The sequence below is a fragment of the Lissotriton helveticus genome, chromosome 12 (genome assembly GCF_964261635.1).
Source record: "Lissotriton helveticus chromosome 12, aLisHel1.1, whole genome shotgun sequence".
In the NCBI taxonomy this organism is placed as follows: Eukaryota; Metazoa; Chordata; class Amphibia; order Caudata; family Salamandridae; genus Lissotriton; species Lissotriton helveticus.
The window spans coordinates 610867092-610880861 of NC_136073.1; the positions used below are offsets into that span (position 1 = coordinate 610867092).

General features: G+C 43.0%; 1 protein-coding gene across 1 annotated transcript in view; it reads right to left on the bottom strand.

Annotated features, from left to right (window-relative positions):
* Positions 1-6901: 6901 nt before the first annotated feature.
* Positions 6902-13770, bottom strand: part of CFAP45 (cilia and flagella associated protein 45) — a 523391-nt gene continuing 516522 nt past the window's right edge. Inside the window, exon 12 of the mRNA XM_078668990.1 lies at positions 6902-7153. Coding sequence (XP_078525116.1) covers positions 7078-7153 — 76 coding nt within the window. The 3' untranslated portion in view covers positions 6902-7077. The remainder of the gene's footprint in view (positions 7154-13770) is intronic.

Genomic DNA, 13770 nt, shown 5'->3' on the forward strand with positions numbered 1-13770 from the left:
CCCGCCACAGCACAGGTAGGATGTTGGGGAATTTAAAATGGGCTACCCTTAGCTTTTTACCTCTTCCAGTGAACAACATGCATGTTTTTTCTGTTTTGGAGTGCTGCCATAAAAAAGCGCCTTACGTAAAACTGTCCTTTTGACTGAAGCTATACATCCGCGCCATGATGTTCGAAAGATGTGCCGCCTAGTAAGTTTTTTCTTGTAATATTACTAAAACAAAATAGTTCCCTGCTGATTTTCTGCTTATTTCCAATTAGTTTGATTGATTACTCCTTCCTTCAAAACGGTGTCGTAATTTTCAAAATGGAATTGAACAGGAACGTATTAAGCGCATACTGTCGCTCCTGTTAGTGCAGTTCTACTCTAATAATGCTGCTCACAATACCGTCCCACTGTTACTTCTGTGATCTTACTCCTATTACTATTCTCCTGGTGAAATTGTATTTGTTCTCCTTATATTACTGTTATTGCTAAACTGCTCCATCTGCTGACACTGCTATCATACTAACTTTGCTCATACTGCTGTTCTGCTAACACTACTACCAATGCTCTAATGGTACCTGCTATCAGTACTCTATTGCACCTGCTGTAACTGCTTTACTACTAAAACTGCTGCATTACTGTTCTGCTACTTCTGAAGTCATTGCTAACCTGCTAACTTATTCATCTGATACTAAACACAGTATATTAATATATTTATAATAGCAACTACATCACTAAACTCAAATTGGCATTGCCAATGCTTGTTCCTGTCTGTCTCCCTTCTCTACTGTAGTTTTATTGTCTTGTCTTCCAGGCTGGCAATCACGCTGTCCGTTTCTTTTGTTGATCCTCTACACTGCTACAGGTCATTAACCATTTACCCATCTCCAGCCATCCTTACCAGCTTTTCCTTTCTCTTTTATTGTATTCCGCCGTGGCTTTTAATTCATAAGCAAGTGACAGCAGGAGCGAAAAAACTAGAACGCCGATTTGTCTTTTTTTTGGGAGTTCAATTACCTCTCATGCTCTTCTTGTTAATGTGGGTATTAACATACATTGAATTTTGATATCATTCAGATTTAGGAATTATGAAGACTTTTTGCACAAGTTCTTTTCATCGATATTTTTGGGCCTTTGTTGGTGAAAATGTTTTTTCAACTTGTTTTGGGAATGCGCTGTAACAGAGACTCGTGCTGTCAGGCTACTGTTGGTCATTTGTTCTTACACACAATGAGTTATATCTGGTTAGCAGGGTCGGACTGCTCTATACCGAGTTCAGGCAGTGCTGGTCTGACAGGTCAGTGACTGGGTAGTTCTTTGGCTGTCTGTGAGCCTGTTTTATAGACTGCTGGCCGGTTTTATTGTTGATTTGCCTGATATTATAGGAAACATTGCCTGCAGCAAGATCAAATCCACGCAGTCTTCCAGACCTTGCCAAACATTTACAGCGTGTCTTAATACATTAAAAACTGCTCTGCTTGGCAAACACGGGTCAGTCACGTTTTTAGCTGTCTGATTTGCTAATAAGGGTCATTAGGTCGAGGACCGTAGGCTGAGCTTGCGCAGTCTCGGTCAGGGATTTAATGTTTTCTAGAGTGGGGCTTGAACCCGCCCCTCTTCTCCATTGGCTGGCTTCCTAAACGGAGGCCAGCCATTGGAGGAGAGGGGCATCACTCCGTTCAAGCTCCGTCTTTTTCCGATTCGGGGGCGTTTTTTTAGCTTCTTTCTTGTTTTCTTTCTCTCCTCTTCCCATTGGCTGGAATTTCACCTTCCAGCCAATGGGAAGAGGAGAGAACAAAAACCACGCCCCCGAATCGGAAAATGTCGTCCCTTTGCAGAAGCCATTTCAGCCTGACCGCCGCAGGAAAAAGTCGAGAAGCTGCCGAGTCCTCCAGTGAGTGCTTTCTGTCCTGCCCCTCCTCGTTGGTCGTGCTTGCTGTCCTGCCCCTCCTCATTGCGCGTGCTTACTGTCTTGCCCCCTCGTTGCTCGTGCTTGCTGTCCTGCCCCCTCGTTGCTCGTGCTTGCTGTCCTACCCCCCATTGCTCGTGCTTGCTCTCCTGGCCCCCCTCGTTGCTTGTGCTTGCTGTCCTGCCCCCCTCGTTGCTTGTGCTTGCTGCCCTGCCCCCTCTTTGCTCGTGATTGCTCCCCTGCCCCCTCGTTGCTTGTGCTCACCAGTGCTGTGAATGCCCACACCGCGTATAGGGGGCGCACCTCCTTGCTACCAAAGAGAGCCTAGCGCCTAAACCATTCATGTATTTGTTGTCTTAAACGCTCAGCACGTGTGTAACACTGCCCGACTGTTTAAGCACCACCAACGGGAAGAGTGGCCGTCCCCAGAGTGCTGCTGTTCCAGTCTCCCCGGCCCCAACTGCGTCCGACTCCTCTGTACCCCCGAGTCACGGTGACCCCAGCTGCACTTCTTGCAAGAGGGGTGTGCCCGAGTCCCACTGTTCACAGGACCCACTGGCGTGAGATCACTTTATATCCAAAGGAATCTCGTTCCTGGTGCTAACATATTCCAGTGCAGGTGCCCCCATCTTCCAGTGTCCTCATCCAATGCCCCGGATTCCCTCGGTTATGCGGTGCTGCTGTCTCCGGGTCCCGCTCTCCCACAGCCCTACTGTGCGTACTCAGCTCCCGGGGTGTGTGGCCCATCGGCGGCGCCTCGCTCGTCCTCTCTGCGCAGCTCAGCGCATCTCTCACTGCCCGCTTCCAAGGGAGCGCGTGGGAAGGTGGCCGCAGGTGGTCATCCCGGAGTACTACCCTCCCTGTCCTGTTATGAACCAATTTCACGGTGCTGGACAGAAGGATCCGTCCACTAGATCACCGGCCCCGTACTCCGAGTCATTCTAAAGGACTGGGGACCGACGCTGCTGCTGCCGCCGGGCTCTCTGTCTTGCGACATCCCCACGTCCGACTTCGGAGACAGATACACTGATCCAGAGTGACTCGCGCCTTCTACAGGGAGTGGAATAGGTTGGTTGTGCTTGCTGTCCTGCCCCCCCTCGTTGGTTGTCCTTGCTGTCCTGCCCCCCTCGTTGGTTGTGCTTGCTGTCTTGCCCCCCCTCGTTGGTTGTGTTTGCTGCCCTGCCCCCCCTCGTTGGTTGTGCTTGCTGTCCTGCCCCCACCTCGTTGGTTGTGCTCGCTGTCCTGCCCCCCCTCGTTGGTTGTGCTTGCTGTCCTGCCCCCCCCTCGTTGGTTGTGCTTGCTGTCCTGCCCCCCCTCGTGGTTGTGCTTGCTGTCCTGCCCCCCCTCGTTGGTTGTGCTTGCTGTCCTGCCCCCCCTCGTTGGTTGTGCTTGCTGTCCTGCCCCCCTCGTTGGTTATGCTTGCTGTCCTGCCCCCCTCGTTGCTTGTGCTTGCTCCCCTGCCCCCTCGTTGCTTAAGATATTTGTGAACTTTTGCGCACTCTCTGAATTGATGGGGTTGTACTCTGTTGTTGTGAGGCTGCCTAGTATATGTGTGATATAGAATAGGTTACATTTTTGGTAAACTCATCCATTTTTATAAATGACTTGTGGTAATAGCTGGCAGTAGGTGTTATAATTCTACCATAAACCAGTAAAAGGACCCAGACAGCTTTATAAAGATTACGGGCTAATCCAACAAAAACACACAACCCTCATTTTATCTCATTTACTCTAATTTCACCTTTCAGTATGAACAGTCCTGTTGCTGATATCGCTCTAAATCACTTTTTAATTTCTTTTTTTAAACATTTTGTTAGAAATTGTATCATTGCAAATAGTGAAATCACATCTTACTTTAGCTTAAACTCTTTTAAACTTTTGCAATTTAATGTGAAAGGGCAAACTTCTTTGTGAATTCCATCCTAGGCTACATATGTCAGTAGCACACAGTTTCACTTAAATTCATGCAAAAATGAAATTCCACTTTTTTTAAAACCGTATTCTTTGTCTCTCTCCCCCCCTCGTCTCTCTAAGCCAGTGGTAAAAAGTGAGTTTCTAGTGGGGTGAAAATGTGATTTAAAATGTTGGCTGTTGCGTTTTCCCTTAGGGCAATACTCCCCAGATGATATGTGTGTGTGTGGCTCTGTCTTTGTGTGTGTGTGTGGCTCTGTCTGTGTGTGTGTGGCTCTGTCTGTGTGTGTGTGGCTCTGTGTGTGTGTGTGGCTCCGTGTGTGTGTGTGGCTGTGTGTGTGTGTGTGTGTGTGTGTGGCTCTGTGTGTGGCTCTGTGTGTCTGTGTGTGGCTCTGTGTGTGACTCTGTGTGTCTTGTGTGGCTCTGTGTGTGGCTGTGTGTGTGTGTGTGTGTGGCTCTGTGTCTTTGTGTGTGGCTGTGTGTGTGTGTGGCTCTGTGTGTGTGGCTGTGTGTCTGTGTGTGTGGCTGTGTGTGTGTGTGTGGCTCTGTGTGTGTGGCTCTGTGTGTGTGTGTGTGGCTCTGTGTGTGTGTGTGTGTGGCTCTGTGTGTGTGTTTGGGTGGCTTTGTGTGTGTGGCTCTGTGTGTGGGTGCAAATGCAATAGGTCTCACATTTGCGAGCGATTAAGCTATATTCATTGTTACGTTACGTTAAAAATACTTATACCGCGCACATTCACCAACGGTTTCTTGGCGCTCTTTGACAAAAACGGTTACCAGGGAGGAAGTGTTTACTCAAATGCTGACTGAAATAGCAGGGTTTTTAGCTGTGTTCGAAAACAGGCATAGTTGGAGCAGAGACGGAGGGCCGTAGGGAGGGTATTCCAAGTGGAGGATGCCAGATGAGAGAAACTAAGTCCTCCATGCTTTTTCCGTCTATATCTAGGTACCTCGAGGTAATTCAGAGAGGTAGAGCGGAGAGCTCTATGGGGAATGTAACGTGTCAGGCAGGAAGAAATGAAAACAGGGGTTGAGTCAGAAAGGGCCTTGAAGACGGTACATCCAAGCTTAAAACTACAGCGTCTGGAAACGGGGAGCCAGTGGAGGTTGCGGAGAAGGGGAGTGACGTGCTGATGTTTAGGCCGGCGAAAAATCAGGCGAGCAGCCTGATTCTGCACCAGTTGCAACCGGTGGAGGTGGTAAGCCGGGATCCCAGCATACAGAATGTTAGCATAATCGAGTCTGGAGGTGATAAGAGCAATAACGACAAGAATGAGGGCCTCGCTAGAGAGAAACCTACTAATCTTGCGAATCCGCCTAAGATGAAAAAAACAGGATGAGGTGACAGAGTTGATTTGCGGTCTCATGGACAGATCTTCAGAAATAATCACCCCCAGACTCTTTGCTGTGCTCACAGGAGTGGGTGCCGTCCCCAGAGATGGAGGCCAAAAGGCGGCGTTCCACGGACTAGTGGAGCCACCCACCAGTACTAACTCAGTTTTTGTAGGGTTCAATTTCAGTTGACTATGATACATCCATTCTGCAATGGCCATCATAGTGGACTGAAAATTGAGACAAGAGGAGGGAAGGGAGTCAATGGGAAAAATTAACTGAAGATCATCTGCATAATTAAAAATTGTGACCGGGGTATTTCGAAGAGAAGCTAAGAGGGGTTGCAGGTACAAATTAATTAACAGAGGTGACAGCGCAGAGCCCTGAGGGACCCCGCAGGTTAGAGATAAAAGGGGTGCAGCAAAAGTGGATAAATGAACTGCCTGAGAACGGTTGTCCAGAAAAGATCTGAGCCAATCGAGGGCTACCCCCTGGATGCCAGCATTATTGACACGGTCGACCAGAATCACAATGCCATTTATTTATATGTTTTAAAAACATAAATAAAAATAATGTCATGAGCAATGCCAATAGCTCTAACTTTACCAATGCCGAGACCATTGCATTGTAAATGCTTGTTTTGATTTTGGTGTCGACCTACTTTCTGGGTCAGTCCGATTCTGCTAGTTAGGGCTAGAATACATTTAAGTATTAGGGTTAAAGTTATGACTTTGGGCTAATGATGAGGTTAGGATTAGAATTAAATTTATGTTTAGGATGCTGTTAGGGTGCTTAATAATTTTGATGTTTATTATAAATGCTTCTTCAATACCTTATTGCAACGATAAATTGATATTTTTTTAAATGTTTGACATAATTTGTCTTTATTGTACTACCTAAACCTATGAGTGGGTATACAGCTGCACATATAGCAGACTGCTGGTTCTATTTCTTATTTCTTCTGTAATTGACAATGTATATGTGAAAGCTCAATTTCTTCTTGATTTTTTGTAGTTCACATTTCTGGGCAATGTTGGGGTGTTCGATCCAAATGTTTGTGCCCACCTGCACGTGGCAGACCTAGGCAGGGAAAACATGGCAGCCAGGATGTAGAAACGCCCACATATTAAGGCCAATCCTTCTAGTGCCATGTGAACCACCAGCTGAGCGCTGGTTAGGTTCCAGGTGCACTCCCAGGGGGCAAACATGACTTTTTCCTCATCACTAAATTATACTGGTGAACTTGGAGGTTAATGGTAACAGGGCATCAGTCGAAAACTGGTGGATGCCTGTTCACATACCTCTATAGGACCCCCATTCCTTTCCTGTTCCAATCACCATCTCTTTTGTTCATTTGAATTGAAATGCTGTTCCCCTTCCCAATGTGCTCTGATGTATTTTAAATGTGGAATGCTTTATGTGCAGGTTATAGCTTGATTCATTTGGTGATCCCTTTTCCCTTAAACTGAACTTTCATTTTTCTTCACTTTAAAATGGACTTTCCAATCTGTAAATTATAAAATTGGAAATTGTGCAAGTTCCTCTTGTGCAAGACCTTATCCCATTTGTTTAAATTAAAAATGTTAAAATGTACTAGAATGTGTGTCTTTGATGGGCACTTGACTTTAGATAGGTAGTGAAAACCTACCCACATGTTGCATTTTTTCACTTAAATTTCAGTCCACCTACTTCATATCTTAAAGAATGTGTTCTCCTTCAAAATAGGAACGGAATGGTTGGAAAGAAAAAACAAAAGCACAAGAAACATATTAATAATATAGAAATCTATTGTGGTTTTCTACCACGCTTCTTAGAAATGACACAGTGAGCTTTCAGTCTCGACTTTGTGGTACAGTTTCATTCGCAGTCCGATTCCATTAAAAGGGAGCAGAGTGCAACTTTTATGAGTGGGTGTTTTCCCCATTCTTCTCCATATCAAGCGTTCAGTGTACTACTGCTGCGGGAAGCTCTGCTTTCCGTGCAACCATAGCACAGTATTTCTCAGGGAGGCCGGCGAGTCTAGAAAAAAAGCAAGACATATATAAAATAGGCAATGGTTTATTTTTAAAGTAACAAAAAAAGTCAAACTACAAAAAATTGGATTCAACTCGCCCATAACATATATCAGACAGTTTAATAAGATGTGTCTTGGAATTCTCAGTTGCACCTGGATCTACATCATGTGATGACTGACTCTTTTCTCCTGAAAATATTTAAGAGGTTAAACCTGAGACTGAAAAGGTTTGCAATTCAGGGTTCAGTATTAGTCATAAAGGACTTATGAAGTGTGGATGAGGGGAAATCGTTTCTGAAAGAATCTTTACACCAATCATCGCCTGGATTTATGAGACGAGTCTTTACATCATAGAAATCATAGCCTCATTCATACATCTCCTCTCCTTCTCTTCTCAACACTCTTGCTTAATTATTCACCCCTTGCCCTCCCTAAGTCTCATCTCTATCATGTCGTCTCCTCTACCTCGACCTCCTCCTTCTCCCGATCATCCCCTTCTATTCACTATTGGACCTCACATCCTGTCCATTGTTGGGAAATGCTTCGGCATCTTACGGATGTTGAGGAAATTTCTTCCTCTACTATCACTCAACCACAGGAAAACAGTCGTTCAGGCACTAATCGGGTCGCGACTGGATTACGCAAACGCTCTTTTTTTGGGTCTACCGAAATATCTTATGACCCGTTTGCAAGTTGTCCAGAATTCGGCAGCCCGTTCCATCTTTGGACTCCCGAGGAGAGCTGGTGCCACTGCCCTATTGAACACCCTTCATTGGCTACCTATCTCCAAGCGAATCCTTTTTAAATGCCTGACTGTGGCCTTTAAGGCCTTACATGGTATTGGCCCCAAATATATTGGGAAACGTCTTTCCCGGTATGTGCCAAGCAGGACTCTCAGATCATCTGGTCTGTCTTTGCTTACTGTCCCTGCAATTCGTCGTGCACGATTGGGAGGTCGATCTTTTCGCTACCTGACACCCAAGGCATGGAACGAATTACCATTGTCCCTGAGATCGGCCCCCTGTCTTCTTACTTTCAGAAAGGATTTGAAGACATGGCTTTTTAGGAAATAGTCTTTTTATTTCTGCTCTTTTCTGTTGTGTGGTTGCTTTCTATGCTGTTTTTCTTTGCCAAAGCGCCGGGATGCTCCTCTGGAGTCGCCGTGCGCTATAAAAGAAATAAAGTAACATAACATATTCCTTCCCGCCCCTTTCTCTTCTAACCTTCCGCTACCACATTCGTTTCACCCGCCATTTCTCGCGCAACTTCCACTCCTATACCAAACTTTGTTGGCTCCTACTAATCTTTGCTGTTGGTTCTTGTTGCTATTAATTGTTCCAGTGTTAAATTTGAGACTTCGTCCCATTAGTTTATCACACTGTAAAGTGAAACGACACCCCGAGTAAAGCGGTGCTATAGAAAAATTATCTTGAACCAAGTCTTGCTGTGATAGAAAAAATACTTAGAAATGGGAGATGCCTTAAAACTCTTCAGAATAGTCTGACTTCATGATGCTACGTCTTCCAGACCTACCAATCATATTGTGCTCTGTTGATGCTATATAAACAGCTACACTCAGAGACCCTCCCCATTTGACATCTAGTGGCAACACTAGGAACAAAAATACTGAATTTCCAATATGCTGATTTGATAAATATTATACATCTAAATTATTTGTTTCAATAGGAAGACCATAAAATCAAATAGAAACATACTCCCTAAACATTGAAATAAAAAGAGAATTTCTCACAATTAGTAAATTAGGATTTTGCAAAAACATTTTCACAATCTGACTTTACACAATTCGGCAGAGCTGTAACTAGTTGACACTCTTTCCAAACTGACCCCAAAACTTCTGTTTGCCCTTGGGAAACCTGCATATGACATCCTTCGAACATGGGGCCAATTACGATGCGGTCAGAATCGGCTCCGACCGTCAATCGGATTCATTTTCGACCCACCCATTATGATGTGATGACCTTGGAATGTGACTACACAAACTAATTTCATTGATGTTATAAGGCAAAGCAGCCTTTCTGTGCCAACCTTTACGACACAGAAAGGCTGTCAGAAGTCGACTTTGGTGGCCCTCAGCAGGGCCCCCTTGGGTGCAAGACCTCCAGATGGCGGCCGAGGGACCACCTATGGTGCCCCCCTGCTGATCCCTGCACCCAGAGACAGGCACCTTGAGTTGCCTGCCACGAGGCGCAGGGATGAACTGCACCTCTGCTCTTTAAAATGAGAGCATGCATTCCGGTCGGAATGCATGCTCCCATTGTAAAGAATTGGAGTGCAACTGAACAGTGTTCGGTCGCATCCTATTTGCTGGGTTGGGACCGCCGACAGGAGGTTGGTCGGTCCCAGTTCCAAATTGATGTCAGCCGGACTCAGGTCCATCCGACATCAAAATCGGCCCCATAGTCTTTATTGTACGACATTGTTTTAACCTCACCCTTTGTTTTTTTGCTTGTTTCATGTTTGTTCTCTAAATAAGATCAGGCTTCAACAGCATGTGCTTTCTTAACCATCATTCCACATGCTCCAGTTCTCAGTGATGGCCTTGGAATGTGACACACAAACTAATTTCATTGAGGTTATTAGGCAAGTCTAGCCTTCTCTGAACCTTTGTAGGGCCTAGTAGAACAGAAAACTACTGCCCCCGAAAAACCAAGCGATGATGTTTTCTATTTGATTTATATACAATGGGATGACCAGATATTAATGTTGTGGTTTTCTGAACCTAAAAATAGCAGCTATTATTTAAGTAGCTATTTTAACTGGACTCTGGACAATAAACTCTTGTGAGAAAGTTTTGACTGATGAGAAAGTCCTCTCTACAGCTATACTGCATGGCTGACATCAAGCATGAATATCATCAACATCTAGAGTCAACAACAGAAATAAACACCAGCGACAACATACCAAGATATGGAAAAGGTTCTGAGGTACCCCTAGAGGAGCTCTAATTTTCTCTGCACTCTATCCATCAAAGCAAAAGGACCCACAGGGGCAGACAACTTCTCTTTTAGGGTGCAGAGAAAGAATATTGAGGTAAAAATATAGAATTGCACAAATATCGCGGTAAAAATCGTAAGTCAAGAATATCGATAGCAAAATCCTCGTGGTCAAGAATATCAATTTTAGGTAAGTAATATCAACTTAAAAAATGTCGAAGTGTTTAATATCGTTTGTAAAAATATAGTTGTTAAAAATATTTATTTTTTATTAATGTTATGTTTTATAGTATATATTTTATGTGTTTGATGTTTGTTTTTTGTATAAGAATTGTTTGTATTTTTATTTACTGTGTTAACATTTTAGTAGTTAATAAAAAAAAATAATTTTGCGTTTTTAGTTCTGTAGCAGGTAATTTATTTTTTATTGATGAATTATTAATTAGTTGTTAATTAATTTAAATTAGTTAATTAGTAATTAATTATGGTAATTGTGTAATTAATTTTAGGTGTGTGTTGAGGTGTTTATCGGTATAAATGGTGTGAAGTAATTTATTTTTTATTGATGAATTATTATTCATTTCTTAATTAATTTAAATTAATTAACTGGTAATTAATAATCATAATTGTGTAATTAATTTCAGGTGTGTGTTGTGGATATTATAGTGTTAAAGGATGTGTGCTCAATGAATGTTTATTATCTTTTTTTATTAATAATATATTTTAAATTCATTACTAAATATGTTAATTATGCTAATAAATTTCAATAAGAATTTAACTATGGAGACGCAAGCCAAAAAACTGGCGGGCATATGCTTTGGTATCCTCCGGATGATTAGGAAAATTCTTAGTCTACTCCCAGAGAACTCAAGAAGGACAGTGGTACAAGCCTTGGTGGTCTCGAGACTCGATTATGGCAACTTACTTTACCTTGGGTCACTGAAATACGTCACCGATAGGTTACAGGTTGTACAGAATGCGGTAGCTAGACTGCTTCTCAAGATCCCCAGGAATCAGTCAGCTAGAGGAGCCTTGAGAGAGTTGCATTGGCTCTCCGTTCAGGCCAGGATCAAATTTAAGTCCCTCTGCCTGGCACATAGAGCCACGCATGGTAGAGGCCCAGTTATGCTACTCACTTTGATCTCCACCTATTCTCAGATCTGGGTCGAATTTTCTGATGAGCGCCACCAGAATTAAAAGGTCGAGGTGGGGTGGCAGATCATTCTGCCATATGGTGCCGAAACTCTGGAACAGCTTGGACCCAGAGCTACGATTGATCGGAAACGAACAGTGTTTTAAAAAGAAACTTAAGACTTGGCTGTTCCCCTAACTCTCACTCCAAATAGCTGCCCTTACCTGTTATAGCACGGGGATGCCCTCGGGTAGCCATGCTCTTTATAAATCCCTAAACCTAAACCTAAACTGGAGTGGGAATAGTAATTTTTACCACTCCGCTATCCAAAATTTTACCTACTGTAGCACTCACTGGAGTGGGAATAGTCATTTTTACCCCTCCGCTATCCAATACTTTCCCTACTGTTGCTCTCAGTGGAGTGGGAATAGTAATTGTTACCCCTCCGCAGACTAATATTTTCCCTACTGTTGCACTCACTGGAGTGGGAATAGTAATTTATACCCTTCTGCTATTCAACATTTTCCCTACTTTTGCAATCACTGTGGTTGGAATTGTAAATGTAATTCTTCTACTATCCAAATTTGCCCTACGTTTGCACTCAATGGAGTGGGAAAAGTAAATGTTACCCTTCCGCTAGCCAACACTTTCCCTACTGGTGCACTCTTTGGAGTGGGAATAGCTATTTTGTACCCATCCGCTATCCAACACTTTCCTTACTGTTGCACTTAGTGCAGTTGGAATGATAAATTGTATTATTTCGCTATCATTTTCCCTACTGTTGTATTTATTGTGTACATTTTAATTTTGCTTTAATCGTTTAAAGTTTTAATTAATCATAGAATGTTGTTTTAATTTTAGACTATTGATATATGTATATATTATATTCTTATATAATTTAAAAGTTTAAAAATTAAATAAAGATAATATTTAATACATTTTAAAGTAAATATATGTATATTTATAAATTATTATGTTTGTGTGTGTATTTTTTAAATTAAGATACATTTTTATATTTAGTTAAAATGTATATAATTATTTTTGTTAAAGATAATATTAATATTTTATATTTTTAAAAACTAAGGCCAGTTAATAGCTGGTCTTAGATTGGCAATACGAGGATAAATCATTAATTTCTAATTTTTTGCTCTTTCTATATGTGCTGCATTCTGCAGCACACAAAGAAAGAGAAAATCGTCATTATTGATTATTTGTGTGAAGGAAGGTGTCCCTTCCTGCCCATAAACCATCACCCCTGCAGCACAGGCACCCTTGCAACATGGTGCAAGGGTGCCTGCACTGGCAATAGGCAGCTTTTTTAGTGCTAGGTGAAACGCAGGAGTGCACCGTATTTTTTTAAATATGGCCCATCTCTGCATTATGAAAACGTCAGAGGATGGCGTTACCAAATTTTGTGTAACACTGCACTTCAGCATTTTCTTGAAGGGGCCCTAGGAGAGTTGTACCTCAGATAAAAGACAGCAAGATTCAGTGCTTTAGGAAGGAAATTCAATAAAGAAAGGAATTAAAGTAAGAGTTACTTATCTTCGGTAACAAAATATCTGGTAGAGACACAGTCTAGTCGCAGATTGCTTAACTTTTGAATTCTCCTTAGGCACCCGTCTGGATCCGGAAATTTTTCAGCAGTACCACTGCGCGCGCCGTTGGACGGTGTCATACGGCTCCGTGATGACGCCGACTCCCGTAGAGCCATATAAGTCCCCTCCGCATGCCGACGTCAGTTTCTTCAGTGAAAAATTCCGCACCAGAACGCGGAGCCACTCTAGAAACTGGCTTTGGAAACAGTGTGCCCAAAAATGATTAAAATATTTCAAAACCACCAAATACGAACTACATGAATGGTATCCCAATACCATCCAAAAGGTCTAAGGTAAAAACTCCACATTAGTCAACGTTGTTTAGACTATGTGAAACTGCGCCCTGAAGCAGAACCATCACTAAAAAGAGGGACACCCTTCACCCATCAGACCACTCACCAATAGATGTGATAGGTATGGCCAACCAATACAAGACCCCTGAAACAACAACAAAATGTTTGTTGAGCCAGCATTAAGTGAGATAGTGACCACTGGTATACAAACCAGAATAGATACAGGGTTTAACCCTTTGTCTCATAGGTCTTTCACAGAGGGGGAAGGATGGGCAGGGCATTAAGGAATCTGCGGCTAGACTGTGTCTCTACCAGATGTTACATTACCCAAGGTAAGTAACTTTTACATCTGATAGAGACATCTAGCTGCAGATTCTTTAACTTTTGAATTAAATACCACAGCTATAACCCCCTGGAGTAGGGTCTGTGAACTAATCCCACAACGGTTCTCAAAGAGAACCAGCCGGTCAACTACCAACAACCGACTAAATGTACTTAGGAATAGTAGGAAAAGAGCCTGGCTCTTAATAGAACCTATGATCACTATCAAAAATATATAAATAATAAATCACCCCCTTGTCCCGAAAAAAAAATCAAGTCCTAAGGGGAAAAAGGTAGCGGAAACCCCTAAATAACCATATGACA